The sequence below is a fragment of the Salvelinus fontinalis genome, chromosome 18, assembly GCF_029448725.1.
Source record: "Salvelinus fontinalis isolate EN_2023a chromosome 18, ASM2944872v1, whole genome shotgun sequence".
NCBI classification, from domain to species: domain Eukaryota; kingdom Metazoa; phylum Chordata; class Actinopteri; order Salmoniformes; family Salmonidae; genus Salvelinus; species Salvelinus fontinalis.
The window spans coordinates 23,528,838-23,553,261 of record NC_074682.1 but is presented as its reverse complement, the minus strand read 5'-3'; the positions used below and the strand labels follow the sequence as shown (position 1 = coordinate 23,553,261).

At 42.8% G+C, this 24,424-nt stretch overlaps 1 protein-coding gene across 4 annotated transcripts in view; it reads left to right on the top strand.

Moving 5' to 3' along the window:
- Positions 1–24,424, top strand: part of LOC129815168 (rho guanine nucleotide exchange factor 10-like protein) — a 193,328-nt gene that overhangs the window by 35,066 nt on the left and 133,838 nt on the right. For all 4 annotated transcript variants that reach the window (XM_055868654.1, XM_055868653.1, XM_055868655.1 and 1 more), the window contains 3 exons: positions 2,144–2,289; positions 3,060–3,232; positions 7,522–7,637. In XM_055868654.1, the coding sequence (XP_055724629.1) occupies positions 2,144–2,289; positions 3,060–3,232; positions 7,522–7,637 (435 nt within the window). The remainder of the gene's footprint in view (positions 1–2,143; positions 2,290–3,059; positions 3,233–7,521; positions 7,638–24,424) is intronic.

Sequence of the window (24,424 nt, the reverse complement as noted above, 5' to 3'; positions counted from 1 at the left end):
TTCTGTGCATATTTCCATGTGTCTGTGTATGTGTGTATATAGTGGGTATTTTAGCATGTAGATCTTGGTGGGGCAAAAAAACCTGCACTAAACAATACATTAATTGCTCTATAATGGTGACAAAAAACTTTTAGGGCCTACATAAAGCTGTCCCATCAGCAGTGTCCCAACAAGCAGTCCCAACACCTTACCACTGCTACACCTGGCTATCAGAGGAGCCTTGTCTGGCAGCGAAACAATTCATTCAGCCTCATTTACTGCCTTTAAAAAACCCAGCACTGATAGGGCTGACTTGCTTCAACAAATGTGGTTTATACTGACATCTGAGATGTACAAACTATGGCATAAGGGGACGATAAGAAGCAATCCGTAATTTCGATTAAGACATTAATGAGTGAGCTAGGATGGACATAGTTAATATAACTGTTTATTCAGCACTTCTGAAATGTACAGCGACAGAATTCAGAACATGGGCCATTCTTACAGTATTCTCCCTGTACACCAAGTCAGAACCACAGGATAAATAAAGGGGGCATATAAGCAGACAATGAAAGCTCTTACAATATTCAAGGACTACATTTCTCTAAAACAGGCTATAGGCTACATGTGCACTACCAAGTCAGAACAGTAGGCGAAATGACGAGCCAAAAAGGGACCAAAAGATTGAGGCACATGGACTACTAACAGCTAACTACACAACATACACTTAGTATTACTTTCTTAGCTACAGTATACAGTACATATCTCCATGGCATATTACATCATTTATGCAGCAGCATACAATACATTTTTGGACTCACCTTGTTGTGCTTTGCTCACTTGAACAGGAAGGTGGCGTGGCGGTCCTTCGAGGGAAAATTTTGTCATCAAAGTCTGGCATTCTCTGGATTTATGGTGCTGGTGAACTTCTGAACTCTACAAAAAACAAGTTTGAGTCATGACGTCAGTGATTTTCGTCGAAACTCTAGGAGCTCTAGAAAGAGACCCGAGTTCCCGACTTGCAATTCCGAGTTAGATGACCGTTCAAAACCTATTTTCCTAGTCGGACCTAGTTTTTTTCAGATTTCCCATTTACGCGTTTCCAGTTGTTTTGAGTTCGGCAGAAGTCATGCTGGATTGCTTATCCGTTTAAGCTTGGAAAAGAGACCCTTAAACCCAGACATGGGACCACACACCCACTCCACTGAATAGCAGGCTAGTGATTGCTTTGCAGTTAACCACTGATTCCTTCCAAACCACTCATTGTTGAATTTGGGATTTCCAACTTGTTGTGTAATCTTTATGTCCATTGAGCACCGATACGTTTTATCTATAATTTCTCAGAATTTTTTATCTTCACATGACAAGGATTGAAAAGGATTTGCCAATAGATTGTCGACTTGATTCATGATGATGACTGCTAGCTTGCTAAGATTTTGAACGTATGATGTTGACATGATCAGTCCAAAACTACTGTAGATATACCGTGATTTGATGTAATTGTATCTGTGACCAATGACTTTGAGCCTTCTTGGATGGGTGCTTCTAACGTAACTCTATGGCAGCACCCAAGTGGATCGAATTTTCTCTCTACCTTTAAATTTTGCGTTGACGTAGTGTCCCCATGTGTAACAGAACACCGAGCCAATCACGGTGCAACTAGAGTACATTACCAACCCCTACGCTCCATATTTTCCGCTGACTGCCCCTCCACCACAGAAAGCACAGAGCTAGGCTGAAACACCTGCATTTTAGAGCTCCCTTACTCAAGAAAGCAAAAAAGAGACCATGTTTGTATTCTGCTTTATTATTAAGTCAATAATTTATACATTATTTTTTTTACAATGCTTGTATACTGATATGTGACATGTATTAATGCCAAAATAACATGCAAAACAGGCACAAACAAAAACCAGGTGGGGCTCAAAACACCTGCTCTGACTGACAGGTCGCCACTGTGTGTGTGTCTTAGCATGTGAATGTGTTCTGTGTGCCCTGACTGGACAAATCTCCCTTGATCTGACACTGATCCCCAACGAGGCACTCACTTAACCAGTCTTTAGCCTGCCTGCTGTGCTCCTTAGCAATTGAACTGAAACCCTGGAGAATTTGCCATTTGTGATGTGCCTTATGAGACAGTGTCCTGATTACTCTGCCCCTTTAGCAACTGAACTCAGACCAGGGGTTGCTGGTGCTTTGTGAGACTCTGATTGAGACGGTGTATGGGGAGCGAGGCCAGGTCCTGAAGTCTAAGGAGCGCAAAGTCTTCCTCTTCAACGATATCCTCATCTGTGCCAACATCAACGTCAAGTAAGTGGTGTCTCTGTAGAGTAGAGGGAGTTCTGCTAAACAGCTCTACAGTCTGAATACACAAACACCTTCCCAGCTCCACAGCAGCAGCACCACAAGGCTCAGCCTACAAAGCTTTACAGGGATATATTTAGGCAAACTGCATAGCAAAGAGTAATAGCTAATAGGCGTTCTCTAGCACTATCTGGAGAAACAGGAGCTTTATCAGCTTTAAACAAACTGCAGGCAGCTTAACTAAAGCAACAGGAGTCCTAGATCACTGACATAAAATATTTCTTGGTCCCTCTACAATTTATCCTCTATGACAGCGCCATTGTTCACATCGTCTCAGAGCTAAAGGTAAACAGCAAATATTTTCCTCCATTTACAAAGCTCCTGTTTGAGACGTTCATACCTCAAAGCTCTCTTGTTCAGCCTTCAAAGTAGTTATCACCCCATGTTTCGTTCAACTTGATTCCCCTGAAGTTGACTTTGCCTGCCCTCTAGAATCTTGACAAAGTGATCACAACGTTGATTGTATGCGTGATTACAGGAATATATGAATATGAAATTAACTCTGCTCAGAGCCGGGGGTCCCGCTTTCTGCCGTGAACACAGCTGATCAGAAGGATTCCAATTCAGCTCCTCAGCTCTTTATGTGACAATATAAGGAGCTATACCTCAGTTCTCCTCCTGTTGGTGGTTTGGGATTAGTGCTGCTGTTAGAAAGAGATGAATGCTGGGAGAAACGTTGACTTGTTTGCTTGTTTTCCTCTCTTTTCAACCACCAGGGGGCCCCTTGATATCAGCAGCCTAGTCCCTGTTGGTCCTAAATACACCATGAAGTGGAGTGCCCCCCTGCTGCAGGTCCAGGTAGTGGAGGTGGGTCAGGAGGCCTCCCAGGCCAAGGAGACCCTGTTCCAACATGGCGGTGCCAAGCACCCTGGCAGTGCCTGTCCCCCAGGTTGGTAAACCTACTGAGTCATCCATCCATCGCCTTTCTATCCCTGTAGTCCAGCTCATCACTTGGCCAGACTCCCAGTCTCAGCCCCATGGTCTGACTCAGCACAGCCCTCTAATCTGTTTGCTACTGTGAACTATCCCAGTGAATTCTGGTGACGCAGCGCTGTCACTCTGATTGAGGATGTGTTTGTGAAAAGAATAGCGATGATGGTCACTTGGTTCCATTTGCCTGGGCTGTTTTTATCTGCGAGAGATACAGTGGGAAAACAGAGCTGCACCCTCCACAGTCTCATTTCACTCTCTGATAGACCACAAACATATCTGGAGTGGTGTCATCAATCTGCAGAGATTATTCCCTTCCTCTCAAACTCCAATTAGAGAAGCAGCAGCACTAGATAGGAATCTAATGGTGAAGCAGGTCTTTTTTCACCCCTCACAAAACTCTGTTGTGCGTACAGATTGGTGGAGATATCCTTGATAAATGTGCTATGGGAAGAAGGAGATACAAAGCCTTATCATGATGTAATGGAACGGCCTTTAAATATTAATGGCACCTTTTACAGCAGCGTCTGACCGTGTCACGCTCAGTGAACAGCAACAGTTTAACAGGGATGCCAAGATTAGGTTTAGATTCTCTGAAGATTAAGCCTTAAAGTCTTAAAAGTTTACTGCAACACTGCGGGATGATTTAAGTTGACATTAAAGGGTCTATCACCCCCTTCTCTCTCTCTCTCTCTGTCTCTCTCTCTCTCTCGCTCTCTCTCAATTCAATTTCAATTCAAGGGGCTTTATTGGCATGGGAAACATATGTTTACATTGCCAAAGCAAGTGAAATGGATAAATACAAGTGAAATAAACAATAAAAAGTGAACAGTAAATATTACAAGTTCCAAATTAATAAAGACATTTCAAATGTCATATTATGTCTATATACAGTGTTGTAACGATGTGCAAATAGTTAAAGGAAAAAAAGGAAAACAAATAAACATAAGTACGGGTTGTATTTACAATGGTGTTTGTTCTTCAGTGGTTGCCCTTTTCTTGTAGCAACAGGTCACAAATCTTGCTGCTGTGATGGCACACTGTGGAATTTCACCCAGTAGATATGGGAGTTTATCAAAATTGGATTTGTTTTTCTAATTCTTTGTGGGTCTGTGTAATCTGAGAGAAATATGTGTCTCTAATATGGTAATACATTTGGCAGGAGGTTAGGAAGTGCAGCTCAGTTTCCACCTCATTTTGTGGGCAGAGTGCACAGAGCCTGTCTTCTCTTGAGAGCCAGGGCTGCCTACAGCGACCTTTCTGAATAGCAAAGCTATGCTGACTGAGTCTGTACATAGTCAAAACTTTCCTTCATTTTGGGTCAGTCACAGTGGTCAGGCATTCTGCCAAATAGCATTGTAGTTTGCACAGTTTTTTTGTTAATTCTTTCCAATGTGTCAAATAATTATCTTTTTGTTTTCTCATGATTTGGTAGGGTCTAATTGTGTTGCTGTCCTGGGGCTCTGTGGGGTCTGTTTGTGTTTGTGAACAGAGCCCCAGGACCAGCTTGTTTAGGGTACTCTTCTCCAGGGTCATTTCTCTGTAGGTGATCGCTTTGTTATGGAAGGTTTGGGAATCGCTTCCTTTTAGGTGGTTGTAGAATTTAACAGCTCTTTTCTGGATTTTGATAATTAGGGGGAATCGGACTTATTCTGCTCTGCTTGAATTATTTGATGTTTGTCCCATCTTGTGAATTATTGGTTGGTGAGCAGACCCCAGACATCACAACCATAAAGGGCAATGTGTTCTATAACTGATTCAAGTATTTTTACTCAGATCTTAATTGGTATGTCAAATTTGATGCTCCTTTAGAAGGCATAGAAGGCCGTTCTTGCATTGTCTCTTAGATTGTTCACAGCTTTGTGGAAGTTACCAGTGGCGCTGATGTTTAGGCCAAGGTATGTATTGTTTTTTTGTGTGCACTAGGGCAACTGTGACTAGATGGAATTTGTATTTGTGGTCCTGGCAACTGGACCTTTTTTGGAACACCATTATTTTTGTCTTACTGAGATATACTGTCAGGGCCCAGGTCTGTCAGAATCTGTGCAGAAGATCTAGGTGCTGCTGTAGGCCCTCCTTGGTTGGGATCAGAAGTACCAGATCATCAGTAGACATTTGACTGATGATTCTCGCTCTTTCACTTGCTATTTCTCTCTCGCTCTCTCGCTCTCTCGCTCTCTCGCTCTCTCGCTCTCTCCAGGATGGTTCATTTTAGAATTTTGCATGGGCCCAATGCAAGCCATCTCCTTAATCATGCCTTTCCAGGAATCTTCCTCTGTGCATCTGCTGAATTGTTTCCCAGCCTGCCACTGCCACGTCTATTTATAGTTCCCCGTCCCCTGTGTGGGGGTCCGGCCTAAATCCCACACTCCCACGGCGTGGCGAGAAATGGGCTCATTTTTTATCTCCTGCAGGCCCTGATGCCCTTCCTTATTGATGGAGAAGGCTGGCATTCTGGGAACTACAGGGATCTCTCAACTCTCTCTCTCTCTCTCTCTCTCTCTCTCTCTCTCTCTCTCTCTCTCTCTCTCTCTCTCTCTCTCTCTCTCTGTCCCTCCATTGTGCAGAGACCAAGGTGGGCAACTGTTTTGTATCCCCACTGTGTCTGGTCTTGTGCCATCCCCATGTACCGACACACAGGCTTGCCTTCTCCCTGCCACCATTACAGAGTTATTTTTTTATACTGATACTGACACGAGACTGCGATGCAAAGCAATGCTACACTGAATCTATGCTTCATCTACATGCAGTGAGCTGGTGTCCAGGTTTGGATGGGGATTAGTCTATGGCTTTGGTGCAGATTTGATATATTGGGGATTTGGAAACAGTGGCTGCTGTAAATTCCCTCAGGTTAGTTCCCAGAGCTGGATGCAGCACCAGCTGGACTATATGCTGAGGATGAAGATTCCTGCTGGCTGTTGTTACATGAAGCGGCTGCCTCTGGGAGGAAGGGCAGGGGCCCCTGTGGGCTCAGCCCTGCCTTGCTGCTTCGAGCCTGGCGGCCAGTGTGAATGACCGTGTCTGAGTGTGAAAACCAATCCCGCCACACCAACGGGATTACGCTGGATTACAACTCAGCACATTCACCTCTGGGGCTGGGGCCAACTCTAGGCAGGCGGGGACACAGCGGACCTGTGTGCCAGCGAATCCCAAAGCCCCACAGTTACAGGGAAGCCATTGTTTACAGAGACTCACGGCAGGCACACCTCTTTATATTCAGATGTGTCTGCTATTGATCGTGTCTCACAGATGTCAGATGTCTGTACCCGTCCGTGTGAGAGATCCCATTAAATCAGTGAAGGCTGGTGGGAGTAGTTACAGGAGGATGGGCTCATTGTAATGGCTGGAATGGAATATATGGAGCGGAGTTCAATGTGGTTTCCATATGGTTGCGTTTGATACCGTTCCATTTATTCCATTCCAGCCATCACAATGAGCCCGTCTTCCTATAGCTCCGCTCGCCAGCCTCCTCTGCACTAAAGGTTACAAAGGCTCTCTTAAGAGAACAATACCTGCCTCTCTCCACTCTCTGACTATTTGTCGATACAGCCACACAGCCACCCCCTGGCTTTACAACACCACTAGATTCCCACAAAGGGCCATGCTTCAGTTACCTGCCTTGTGCCAAAGCCGGACTGCTATTTGATTATGTGGTTGTGATGACAGCACAGGACAACGCTACAGCTACATCTTGCTGCAACATTGAATTGTGTTGTGCTCCTGGAGCCTTGTGTAGAGATGTGGACCAGGGCATTAGGGAGGCTGGCAGTGAGAGGTAGAGCTATTGATTCCCTGAGGTTGGAGAGGTAGACTTTAAAGAGTGTGCTTCAAAATCGATTGTTGAATCTCACGTCTAATGAGACACCTGCATTCCTTTTGTTTGAGAAAAGGGCATCATATAGCTCCAAATGGCCTCTCTCTATCTGCTTTTTAGTTATACATTCAGACTCCCGACTTCATTCAGACTGTTCAACAAATAACGGTGGTGATCGATCCATCACACATTGAACTCCTTTCTTAGTGGAACCAGAGTTTCAACAAGCGCACGTTTTCTTTATCACTTCCACTAGTTATTGTAGTTCAGGAAAGTCTTGAAATGCAGTTTCATTTGGGGATTGTTGTTTGACCTTGAGATGTTTCAAGATTTCTTTAGGAGACAAGCATTGATGTGTGTGACGTGTCCTCCATGGTGTAAACTGTTGATGTGTGCACTGTAGTGTGAAAGGCTGTGTTGTGTGTTGACCACAGGGAAAGTGATCGTGGGTCCTCCACGGCTTTACCAGGAACTCCAGGACCTGCAGCATGACTTGTCTGTGGTGGAGGAGGTCACACTACTGGTGGGAACACTACAGGGGACATACCAGGTACACCCCACCCCACTACTTACTATATAACAATATCCAACCCTACTACTTACTATATAACACCACCCCACTACTTACTATATAACACCACCCCACCTCACTACTTACTATATAACATCACCCCACTACTTACTATATAGCACCACTCCACCCCACTACTTACTATATAACACCACCCCACTACTTACTATATAACACCACCCCACCTCACTACTTACTATATAACACCACCCCACTACTTACTATATAGCACCACTCCACCCCACGACTAACTATATAACACCACCCTACTACTTACTATATAACACCACCCCACCCCACTACTTAATATAAAACACCACCCAACTACTTACTATATAACACCACCCCACAACTTAATATAAAACACCACCCCACTACTTACTATGTATCACCACCCCACAACTTACTATATAACACCACCCCACTAGTTACTATATAAAACCACCCCACTACTTAGTATATAACAGCACCCCACTACTTAATATATAAAACCATCCCACTACTTACTAAATAACACCACCCCACCCAACTACCTACTATATAACACCACCCCACTACTTACTAAATAACACCACCCCACTACTTACCATATAACACCACCCCACCCCACTACTTACTATATAACACCACCCCACCCAACTACTTACTATATAACACAACCCCACTACTTACTAAATAACACCACCCCACCCAACTACTTACTATATAACACAACCTCACTACTTACTATATAATACCACCCCACCCAACTACTTACTATATAGCACCACCCCACTACTTACTATATAACACAACCCCACTACTTACTATATAACACCACCCCACTACTTAATATATAACACCACCCCACTACTTACTATATAACACCATCCCACTACTTAGTATATAAAAGCACCCCACTACTTACTATATAACACCACCACACCCCACTACTTAATATATAACACCACCCCACTACTTACTATATAACACAACCCCACTACTTACTAAATAACACCACCCCACCGAACTACTTACTATATAACAGCACCCCACTACTTACTATATAACACCACCCCACCCCACTACTTAATATATAACACCATCCCACTACTTACTAAATAACACCACCCCACCCAACTACCTACTATATAACACCACCCCACTACTTACTAAATAACACCACCCCACTACTTACCATATAACACCACCCCACCCCACTACTTACTATATAACACCACCCCACCCAACTACTTACTATATAACACAACCCCACCACTTACTAAATAACACCACCCCACCCCACTACTTCCTATATAACACCACCCCACCCCACTACTTACTATATAATACCATCCCACCTCACTACTTACTATATAACAGCACCCCACTACTTACTAAATAACACCACCCCACTACTTACCATATAACAGCACCCCACCCCATTACTTACTATTTAACACTACCCCACCCCACTACTTACTATATAACACCACCCCACCTCACTACTTACTATATAACACCACCCCACTACTTACTATATAGCACCACTCCACCCCACGACTAACTGTATAACACCACCCTACTACTTACTATATAACACCACCCCACCCCACTACTTAATATAAAACACCACCCCACTACTTACTATATAACACCACCCCACTACTTAATATAAAACACCACCCCACTACTTACTATATAACACCACCCCACTACTTACTATATAACACCACCCCACGCAACGACTTACTATATAACACCACCCCACTACTTACTATGTATCACCACCCCACAATTTACTATATAACACCACCCCACTACTTACTATATAAAACCACCCCACTACTTACTATATAACACCACCCCACTACTTACTATATAACACCACCCCACCCCACTACTTAATATATAACACCACCCCACTACTAACTATATAACACCACCCAACTACTTACTACATAACACCACCCCACCCAACGACTTACTATATAACACCACCCCACTACTTACTATATAATACCACCCCACCCCACTACTTACTATATAGCACCACCCCACTACTTACTATATAGCACCACCCCACTACTTACTATATAACACCACCCCACTACTTACTAAATAACACCACCCCACCCAACTACTTACTATATAACACCACCCCACTACTTACTATATAATACCACCCCACCCCACTACTTACTATATAGCACCACCCCACTACTTACTATATAACACAACCCCACTACTTACTAAATAACACCACCCCACCCAACCACTTACTATATAACAGCACCCCACTACTTACTATATAACACCACCCCACCCCACTACTTAATATATAACACCATCCCACTACTTACTAAATAACACCACCCCACCCAACTACTTACTACATAACACCACCCCACTACTTACTAAATAACACCACCCCACTACTTACCATATAACACCACCCCACCCCACTACTTACTATATAACACCACCCCACCCAACTACTTAATATATAACACCACCCCACTACTTACTATATAAAACCACACCACCCCACCCCACATCACTACTTACTAAATAACACCACCACACTACTTACTATATAACACCATCCCACTACTTAGTATATAACAGCACCCCACTACTTACTATATAACACCACCCCACTACTTACTATATAACACCACCAAACTACTTACTATATAACACCACCCCACTACTTACTATATAACACCTCCCCACTACTACCTATATAACACCAACCCAACCCACTACTTACTATATAGCACCACCCCACTACTTACTATATAACACCACCCCACCCAACGACTTACTATATAGCACCACCCCACTACTTACTATATAACACCACCCCACTACTTACTAAATAACACCACCCCACCCAACTACTTACTATATAACTCAACCCCACTACTTACTAAATAACAGCACCCCACCCAACTACTTACTATATAACAGCACCCCACTACTTACTATATAACACCACCCCACCCCACCCCACTACTTAATATATAACACCATCCCACTACTTACTAAATAACACCACCCCACCCAACTACCTACTATATAACACCACCCCACTACTTACCATATAACACCACCCCACCCAACTACTTGCTATATAACACAACCCCACTACTTACTAAATAACACCACCCCACCCCACTACTTACTATATAACACCACCCCATCCCACTACTTACTATATACTACCACCCCACCTCACTACTTACTATATAACACCACCCCACTACTTACTAAATAACACCACCCCACTACTTACCATATAACACCACCCCACCCCACTACTTACTATATAACACTACCCCACCCCACTACTTACTATATAACACCACCCCACCTCACTACTTACTATATGACACCACCCCACTACTTACTATATAGCACCACTCCACCCCACGACTAACTATATAACACCACCCTACTACTTACTATATAACACCACCCCACCCCACTACTTAATATAAAACACCACCCCACTACTTACTATATAACACCACCCCACTACTTAATATAAAACAACACCCCACTACTTACTATATAACACCACCCCACTACTTACTATATAACACCACCCCACCCAACGACTTACTATATAACACCACCCCACTACTTACTATGTATCACCACCCCACAATTTACTATATAACACCACCCCACTACTTACTATATAAAACCACCCCACTACTTACTATATAACACCACCCCACTACTTAATATATAACACCACCCCACTACTTACTATATAACACCATCCCACTACTTAGTATATAACAGCACCCCACTACTTACTATATAACACCACCCCACCCCACTACTTAATATATAACACCACCCCACTACTTACTATATAACACCACCCCACTACTTACTACATAACACCACCCCACCCAACGACTTACTATATAACACCACCCCACTACTTACTATATAACACCACCCCACCTCACTACTTACTATATAACACCATCCCACCCCACTACTTACTATGTTACACCACCCCACTACTTATTATATAACACCACCCCACCACTTGCTATATAACACCAGGCCACAACACTTCTTATTATATAACACCACCCCACTACTTACAATATAACATCACTCCACCCCACTACGTATTATATAACACCACCCCACCCCACTACTTACTAAATAATACCACCCCACCCCACTACTTAATATATAACACAACCCCACTACTTACAATGTAACACCACCCCACTACTTGCTATATAACACCACCCCACTACTTACAATATAACATGACCCCACCACACTACTTACTATGTAACACCACCCCACTACTTACTATGTAACATAACCCCACTACTTACAACATAACACCACCCCTCTATTTATGATATAACACCACCCCACTACTTACTATATAACACCAGCCCACCCCACTACTAACTATATAACACCAACCCCACTAGTTACTATATAACACCACCCCACCCCACTACTTACTATATAACACCAGCCCACCCCACTACTAACTATATAACACCAACCCCACTAGTTACTATATAACACCACCCCACCCCACTACTTACTATATAACACCACCCCACTACTTGCTATATAACACCACCCCACCCCACTACTTACAATACAACACCATCACACTACTTACAATATAACACCACCCCACTACATACTATATAACACCACCCCACTACTTACTATGTAACACCACCCCACTACGTACTATGTAACACCACCCCACTACTTACTATATAACACCACCACACCCCACTACTTACTATATAACAGCACTCCACCCCACTACTTACTATATAACACCACCCCACCTCACTACTTACTATATAACACCACCACACTACTTACTATATTACACCACCCCACTACCTACAATATAACACCACCCCACTACTTACTATATAACACCACCCCACCTCACTACTTACTATATAACACCATCACACTACTTACTATATAACACCACCTCACAACCTACTATATAACACCAGCCCACCCCACTACTTACTATATAACACCACCCCACCCAACTACTTACTATATAACACCACCCCACTACTTACTATATAACACCACCCCACCCCACTACTTACTATATAACACCATCCCACTACTTAGTATATAACAGCACCCCACTACTTACTATATAACACCACCCCACCCCACCCCACTACTTAATATATAACACCACCCCACTACTTACTATATAACACCACCCCACTACTTACTACATAACACCACCCCACCCAACGACTTACTATATAACACCACCCCACTACTTACTATATAACACCACCCCACCTCACTACTTACTATATAACACCATCCCACCCCACTACTTACTATGTAACACCACCCCACTACTTATTATATAACACCACCCCACCACTTGCTATATAACACCAGGCCACAACACTTCTTATTATATAACACCACCCCACTACTTACAATATAACATCACTCCACCCCACTACGTATTATATAACACCACCCCACCCCACTACTTACTAAATAATACCACCCCACCCCACTACTTAATATATAACACAACCCCACTACTTACAATGTAACACCACCCCACTACTTACTATATAACACCACCCCACTACTTACAATATAACATGACCCCACCACACTACTTACTATGTAACACCACCCCACTACTTACTATATAACACCACCCCACTACTTACAATATAACATGAACCCACCCCAACTACTTACTATGTAACATAACCCCACTACTTACAACATAACACCACCCCTCTATTTATGATATAACACCACCCCACCCCACTACTTACTATATAACACCAGCCCACCCCACTACTAACTATATAACACCAACCCCACTAGTTACTATATAATACCACCCCAACCCACTACTTACTATATAACACCACCCCACTACTTACTATATAACACCACCCCACCCCACTACTTACAATACAACACCATCACACTACTTACAATATAACACCACCCCACTACATACTATATAACACCACCCCACTACTTACTATGTAACACCACCCCACTACGTACTATGTAACACCACCCCACTACTTACTATATAACACCACCACACCCCACTACTTACTATATAACAGCACTCCACCCCACTACTTACTATATAACACCACCCCACCTCACTACTTACTATATAACACCACCACACTACTTACTATATAACACCACCCCACTACCTACAATATAACACCACCCCACTACTTACTATATAACACCACCCCACCTCACTACTTACTATATAACACCATCACACTACTTACTATATAACACCACCTCACAACCTACTATATAACACCAGCCCACCCCACTACTTACTATATAACACCAACCCACCCAACTACTTACTATATAACACCACCCCACTACTTACTATATAACACCACCCCACCCCACTACTTACTATATAACACCACCCCACTACTTACTATATAACACCACCCCACCCCACTACTTACTATATAACACCACCCCACCCCACTACTTACTATATAACACCACCCCACAACTTACTATGTAACACCACCCCACCTCACTACTTACTATATAACACCAGGACACCCCACTACTAATTATATAACACCATCCCACCTCACTACTTACTATATAACACCAGCCCACCCCACTACTAACTATATAACACCACCCCACTACTTACTATATAACACCACCCCACCTCACTACTTACTATATAACACCACCCCACTACCTACTATATAACACCACCCCACTACTTACTATATAACACCACCCCACTACTTACTATATAACACCACCACACTACTTACTATATAACACCACCCCACCCCACTACTTACTATATAACACCACTCCACCCCACTACTTGCTATATAACACCATCCCACTACGTACTATGTAACACCACCCCACTACTTACTATATAATACCACCCCACCCTACTACTTAATATATAACACCACCCCACTACTTACTATATAACACCACCCCACTACTTACTATATAATACCACCCCACCCCACTACTTACTATATAACACCACCCCACTACTTACTATATAACACCACCACACTACTTACTATATAACACCACCCCACCCCACTACTTACTATATAACACCCCTCCACCCCACTACTTACTATATAACACCATCCCACTACGTACTATATAACACCACCCCACTACTTACTATATAATACCACCCTACCCCACTACTTACTATATAACACCACACCACTACTTACTATATAACACCACCCCACCCCACTACTTACTATATAACACCACTCCACCCCACTACTTACTATAAAACACCATCCCACTACGTTCTATTTAACACCACCCCACTACCTATTATACAACACCAGCCCACCCCACTACTTACTATATAATACCACCCCACTACTTACTATGTAACACCACCCCACCTCACTACTTACTATATAACACCACCACACTACTTACTATGTAACACCACCCCACCTCACTACTTACTATATAACACCAGCCCACCCCACTACTAACTATATAACACAACCGCACCTCACTACTTACTATATAACATCAGCCCACCCCACTACTAACTATATAACACCACCCGACCTCACTACTTACTATATAACACCAGCCCACCCCACTACTAACTATATAACACCAACCCCACTAGTTACAATATAATACCACCCCACCCCACTACTTACTATATAACACCACCCCACTACTTACTATATAACACCACCCCACCCCACTACTTACTATACAACACCATCACACTACTTACAATATAACACCACCCCACTACATACTATATAACACCACCCCACTACTTACTATGTAACACCACCCCACTACGTACTATGTAACACCACCCCACTACTTACTATATAATACCACCCCACCCCACTACTTAATATATAACACCACCCCACTACTTACTATATAACACCACCCCACTACTTACTATATAATACCACCCCACCCCACTACTTACTATATAACACCAACCCACTACTTACTATATAACACCACCACACTACTTACTATATAACACCACCCCACCCCACTACTTACTATATAACACCCCTCCACTCCACTACTTACTATATAACACCATCCCACTACGTACTATATAACACCACCCCACTACTTACTATATAATACCACCCCACCCCACTACTTACTATATAACACCACACCACTACTTACTATATAACACCACCCCACCCCACTACTTACTATATAACACCACTCCACCCCACTACTTACTATATAACACCATCCCACTACGTTCTATTTAACACCACCCCACTACCTATTATGTAACACCAGCCCACCCCACTACTTACTATATAATACCACCCCACCCCACTACTTAATATATAACACCACCCCACTACTTACTATGTAACACCACCCCACTACTTACTATATAACACCACCCACTACTTACTATATAATACCACCCTACCCCACTACTTACTATATAACATCACCCCACTACTTACTATATAACACCACCACGCTACTTACTATATAACACCACCCCACCCCACTACTTACTATATAACACCCCTCCACCCCACTACTTACTATATAACACCATCCCACTATGTACTATATAACACCACACCACTACTTACTATATAACACCACCCCACCCCACTACTTACTATATAACACCACTCCACCCCACTACTTACTATAAAACACCATCCCACTACTTACTATATAACAGCACTCCACCCCACTACTTACTATATAACAGCACTCCACCCCACTACCTAGTATAAAACACCTCCCCATCCCACTACTTACTATATATCACTACCGCACTACTTACTGTATAACACCACACCACTACTTACTATATAACACCCCCCACCCAACTATTTACTATATAACACCACCCCACTACATACCATATAGCACCACCCCACTACTTACTATATAAAACCAGCATACCCACTACTTATTATATAACACCACCCCACTACTTACTATATAACACCACCCCACTACTTACTATATAACGCCACCCCACCTCACTACTTACTATATAACACCACCACACTACTTACTATGTAACACCACCCCACCTCACTACTTACTATATAGCACCACCTCACTACTTACTATATAACACCACCCCACTACTTACTATATAACACCACCCCACTACTTACTATATAACACCACCACACTACTTACTATATAACACCACCCCACCCCACTACTTACTATATAACACCACTCCACCCCACTACTTACTATATAACACCATCCCACTACGCACTATATAACACCACCCCACTACTTACTATATAATACCACCCCACCCCACTACTTACTATGTAACACCACCCCACCTCAGTACTTACTATATAGCACCACCTCACTACTTACTATATAACACCACCCCACTACTTACTATATAACACCACCCCACTACGTACTATATAACACCACCCCACTACTTACTATATAATACCACCCCACCCCACTACTTACTATATAACACCACCCCACTACTTACTATATAACACCACCACACTACTTACTATATAACAGCACCCCACTACTTACTATATAACACCACCCCACTACTTACTATATAACACCACTCCACCCCACTGCTTACTATAAAACACCATCCCACTACGTACTATATAACACCACCCCACTACCTATTATATAACACCACCCCACCCCACTACTTAATATATCACACCACCCCACTACTTACTATATAACACCACCCCACCCCACTACTTACAATACAACACCATCACACTACTTACAATATAACACCACCCCACTACATATTATATAACACCACCCCACTACTTACTATGTAACACCACCCCACTACGTACTATGTAACACCACCCCACTACTTACTATATAACACCACCACACTACTTACTAAATAACACCACCCCACCACTACTTACTATATAACAGCACTCCACCCCACTACCTAGTATAAAACACCTCCCCATCGCACTACTTACTATATATCACTACCGCACTACTTACTGTATAACACCACACCACTACTTACTATATAACACCCCCCCACCCAACTATTTACTATATAACACCACCCCACTACGTACCATATAGCACCACCCCACTACTTACTATATAACACCAGCATACCCACTACTTACTATATACCACCACCCCACTGCTTACTATATAACACCAGCGTACCCCACTACTTACTATATAACACCACCCCACAACTTACTATATAACACCAGCGTACCCCACTACTTACTATATAACACCACCCCACAACTTACTATATAACACCAGCCCACCCCACTACTTAATATATAACACCAGCCCACCCCACTACTTAATATATAACACCACCCCACCTCACTACTTACTATATAACACCATCACACTACTTACTATATAACACCACCTCACAACCTACTATATAACACCAGCCCACCCCACTACTTACTATATAACACCACCCCACCCAACTACTTACTATATAACACCACCCCACTACTTACTATATAACACCACCCCACCCCACTACTTACTATATAACACCATCCCACTACTTAGTATATAACAGCACCCCACTACTTACTATATAACACCACCCCACCCCACCCCACTACTTAATATATAACACCACCCCACTACTTACTATATAACACCACCCCACTACTTACTACATAACACCACCCCACCCAACGACTTACTATATAACACCACCCCACTACTTACTATATAACACCACCCCACCTCACTACTTACTATATAACACCATCCCACCCCACTACTTACTATGTAACACCACCCCACTACTTATTATATAACACCACCCCACCACTTGCTATATAACACCAGGCCACAACACTTCTTATTATATAACACCACCCCACTACTTACAATATAACATCACTCCACCCCACTACGTATTATATAACACCACCCCACCCCACTACTTACTAAATAATACCACCCCACCCCACTACTTAATATATAACACAACCCCACTACTTACAATGTAACACCACCCCACTACTTACTATATAACACCACCCCACTACTTACAATATAACATGACCCCACCACACTACTTACTATGTAACACCACCCCACTACTTACTATATAACACCACCCCACTACTTACAATATAACATGAACCCACCCCAACTACTTACTATGTAACATAACCCCACTACTTACAACATAACACCACCCCTCTATTTATGATATAACACCACCCCACCCCACTACTTACTATATAACACCAGCCCACCCCACTACTAACTATATAACACCAACCCCACTAGTTACTATATAATACCACCCCAACCCACTACTTACTATATAACACCACCCCACTACTTACTATATAACACCACCCCACCCCACTACTTACAATACAACACCATCACACTACTTACAATATAACACCACCCCACTACATACTATATAACACCACCCCACTACTTACTATGTAACACCACCCCACTACGTACTATGTAACACCACCCCACTACTTACTATATAACACCACCACACCCCACTACTTACTATATAACAGCACTCCACCCCACTACTTACTATATAACACCACCCCACCTCACTACTTACTATATAACACCACCACACTACTTACTATATAACACCACCCCACTACCTACAATATAACACCACCCCACTACTTACTATATAACACCACCCCACCTCACTACTTACTATATAACACCATCACACTACTTACTATATAACACCACCTCACAACCTACTATATAACACCAGCCCACCCCACTACTTACTATATAACACCAACCCACCCAACTACTTACTATATAACACCACCCCACTACTTACTATATAACACCACCCCACCCCACTACTTACTATATAACACCACCCCACTACTTACTATATAACACCACCCCACCCCACTACTTACTATATAACACCACCCCACCCCACTACTTACTATATAACACCACCCCACAACTTACTATGTAACACCACCCCACCTCACTACTTACTATATAACACCAGGACACCCCACTACTAATTATATAACACCATCCCACCTCACTACTTACTATATAACACCAGCCCACCCCACTACTAACTATATAACACCACCCCACTACTTACTATATAACACCACCCCACCTCACTACTTACTATATAACACCACCCCACTACCTACTATATAACACCACCCCACTACTTACTATATAACACCACCCCACTACTTACTATATAACACCACCACACTACTTACTATATAACACCACCCCACCCCACTACTTACTATATAACACCACTCCACCCCACTACTTGCTATATAACACCATCCCACTACGTACTATGTAACACCACCCCACTACTTACTATATAATACCACCCCACCCTACTACTTAATATATAACACCACCCCACTACTTACTATATAACACCACCCCACTACTTACTATATAATACCACCCCACCCCACTACTTACTATATAACACCACCCCACTACTTACTATATAACACCACCACGCTACTTACTATATAACACCACCCCACCCCACTACTTACTATATAACACCCCTCCACCCCACTACTTACTATATAACACCATCCCACTACGTACTATATAACACCACCCCACTACTTACTATATAATACCACCCTACCCCACTACTTACTATATAACACCACACCACTACTTACTATATAACACCACCCCACCCCACTACTTACTATATAACACCACTCCACCCCACTACTTACTATAAAACACCATCCCACTACGTTCTATTTAACACCACCCCACTACCTATTATACAACACCAGCCCACCCCACTACTTACTATATAATACCACCCCACTACTTACTATGTAACACCACCCCACCTCACTACTTACTATATAACACCATCCCACCCCACTACTTACTATATAACACCACCCCACTACTTACTATATAACACCACCCCACCTCACTACTTACTATATAACACCACCACACTACTTACTATGTAACACCACCCCACCTCACTACTTACTATATAACACCAGCCCACCCCACTACTAACTATATAACACAACCGCACCTCACTACTTACTATATAACATCAGCCCACCCCACTACTAACTATATAACACCACCCGACCTCACTACTTACTATATAACACCAGCCCACCCCACTACTAACTATATAACACCAACCCCACTAGTTACAATATAATACCACCCCACCCCACTACTTACTATATAACACCACCCCACTACTTACTATATAACACCACCCCACCCCACTACTTACTATACAACACCATCACACTACTTACAATATAACACCACCCCACTACATACTATATAACACCACCCCACTACTTACTATGTAACACCACCCCACTACGTACTATGTAACACCACCCCACTACTTACTATATAATACCACCCCACCCCACTACTTAATATATAACACCACCCCACTACTTACTATATAACACCACCCCACTACTTACTATATAATACCACCCCACCCCACTACTTACTATATAACACCAACCCACTACTTACTATATAACACCACCACACTACTTACTATATAACACCACCCCACCCCACTACTTACTATATAACACCCCTCCACTCCACTACTTACTATATAACACCATCCCACTACGTACTATATAACACCACCCCACTACTTACTATATAATACCACCCCACCCCACTACTTACTATATAACACCACACCACTACTTACTATATAACACCACCCCACCCCACTACTTACTATATAACACCACTCCACCCCACTACTTACTATATAACACCATCCCACTACGTTCTATTTAACACCACCCCACTACCTTTTATGTAACACCAGCCCACCCCACTACTTACTATATAATACCACCCCACCCCACTACTTAATATATAACACCACCCCACTACTTACTATGTAACACCACCCCACTACTTACTATATAACACCACCCACTACTTACTATATAATACCACCCTACCCCACTACTTACTATATAACACCACCCCACTACTTACTATATAACACCACCACGCTACTTACTATATAACACCACCCCACCCCACTACTTACTATATAACACCCCTCCACCCCACTACTTACTATATAACACCATCCCACTATGTACTATATAACACCACACCACTACTTACTATATAACACCACCCCACCCCACTACTTACTATATAACACCACTCCACCCCACTACTTACTATAAAACACCATCCCACTACTTACTATATAACAGCACTCCACCCCACTACTTACTATATAACAGCACTCCACCCCACTACCTAGTATAAAACACCTCCCCATCCCACTACTTACTATATATCACTACCGCACTACTTACTGTATAACACCACACCACTACTTACTATATAACACCCCCCACCCAACTATTTACTATATAACACCACCCCACTACATACCATATAGCACCACCCCACTACTTACTATATAAAACCAGCATACCCACTACTTATTATATAACACCACCCCACTACTTACTATATAACACCACCCCACTACTTACTATATAACGCCACCCCACCTCACTACTTACTATATAACACCACCACACTACTTACTATGTAACACCACCCCACCTCACTACTTACTATATAGCACCACCTCACTACTTACTATATAACACCACCCCACTACTTACTATATAACACCACCCCACTACTTACTATATAACACCACCACACTACTTACTATATAACACCACCCCACCCCACTACTTACTATATAACACCACTCCACCCCACTACTTACTATATAACACCATCCCACTACGCACTATATAACACCACCCCACTACTTACTATATAATACCACCCCACCCCACTACTTACTATGTAACACCACCCCACCTCAGTACTTACTATATAGCACCACCTCACTACTTACTATATAACACCACCCCACTACTTACTATATAACACCACCCCACTACGTACTATATAACACCACCCCACTACTTACTATATAATACCACCCCACCCCACTACTTACTATATAACAGCACCCCACTACTTACTATATAACACCACCCCACTACTTACTATATAACACCACTCCACCCCACTGCTTACTATAAAACACCATCCCACTACGTACTATATAACACCACCCCACTACCTATTATATAACACCACCCCACCCCACTACTTAATATATCACACCACCCCACTACTTACTATATAACACCACCCCACCCCACTACTTACAATACAACACCATCACACTACTTACAATATAACACCACCCCACTACATATTATATAACACCACCCCACTACTTACTATGTAACACCACCCCACTACGTACTATGTAACACCACCCCACTACTTACTATATAACACCACCACACTACTTACTAAATAACACCACCCCACCACTACTTACTATATAACAGCACTCCACCCCACTACCTAGTATAAAACACCTCCCCATCGCACTACTTACTATATATCACTACCGCACTACTTACTGTATAACACCACACCACTACTTACTATATAACACCCCCCCACCCAACTATTTACTATATAACACCACCCCACTACGTACCATATAGCACCACCCCACTACTTACTATATAACACCAGCATACCCACTACTTACTATATACCACCACCCCACTGCTTACTATATAACACCAGCGTACCCCACTACTTACTATATAACACCACCCCACAACTTACTATATAACACCAGCGTACCCCACTACTTACTATATAACACCACCCCACAACTTACTATATAACACCAGCCCACCCCACTACTTACTATATAACACCAGCCCACCCCACTACTTAATATATAACACCAGCCCACCCCACTACTTACTATATAACACCAGCCCACCCCACTACTTAATATATAACACCAGCCCACCCCACTACTTACTATATAACACCAGCCCACCCCACTACTTACTATATAACACCAGCCCACCCCACTACTTACTATATAACACCAGCCCACCCCACTACTTACTATATAACACCAGCCCACCCCACTACTAACTATATAACACCAGCCCACCCCACTACTTACTATATAACACCACCCCACTACTTACTATATAACACCAGCCCACCCCACTACTTACTATATAACACCAGCCCACCCCACTACTTACTATATAACACCAGCCCACCCCACTACTTAATATATAACACCAGCCCACTACTTACTATATAACACCAGCCCACCCCACTACTTAATATATAACACCAGCCCACCCCACTACTTACTATATAACACCACCCCACTACTTACTATATAACACCAGCCCACCCCACTACTTACTATATAACACCAGCCCACCCCACTACTTACTATATAACACCAGCCCACCCCACTACTTAATATATAACACCACCCCACTACTTACTATATAACACCACCCCACTACTTACTATATAACACCAGCCCACCCCACTACTTACTATATAACACCAGCCCACCCCACTACTTACTATATAACACCAGCCCACCCCACTACTTAATATATAACACCACCCCACTACTTACTATATAACACCACCCCACTACTTACTATATAACACCAGCCCACCCCACTACTTACTATATAACACCAGCCCACCCCACTACTTACTATATAACACCAGCCCACCCCACTACTTAATATATAACACCAGCCCACTACTTACTATATAAC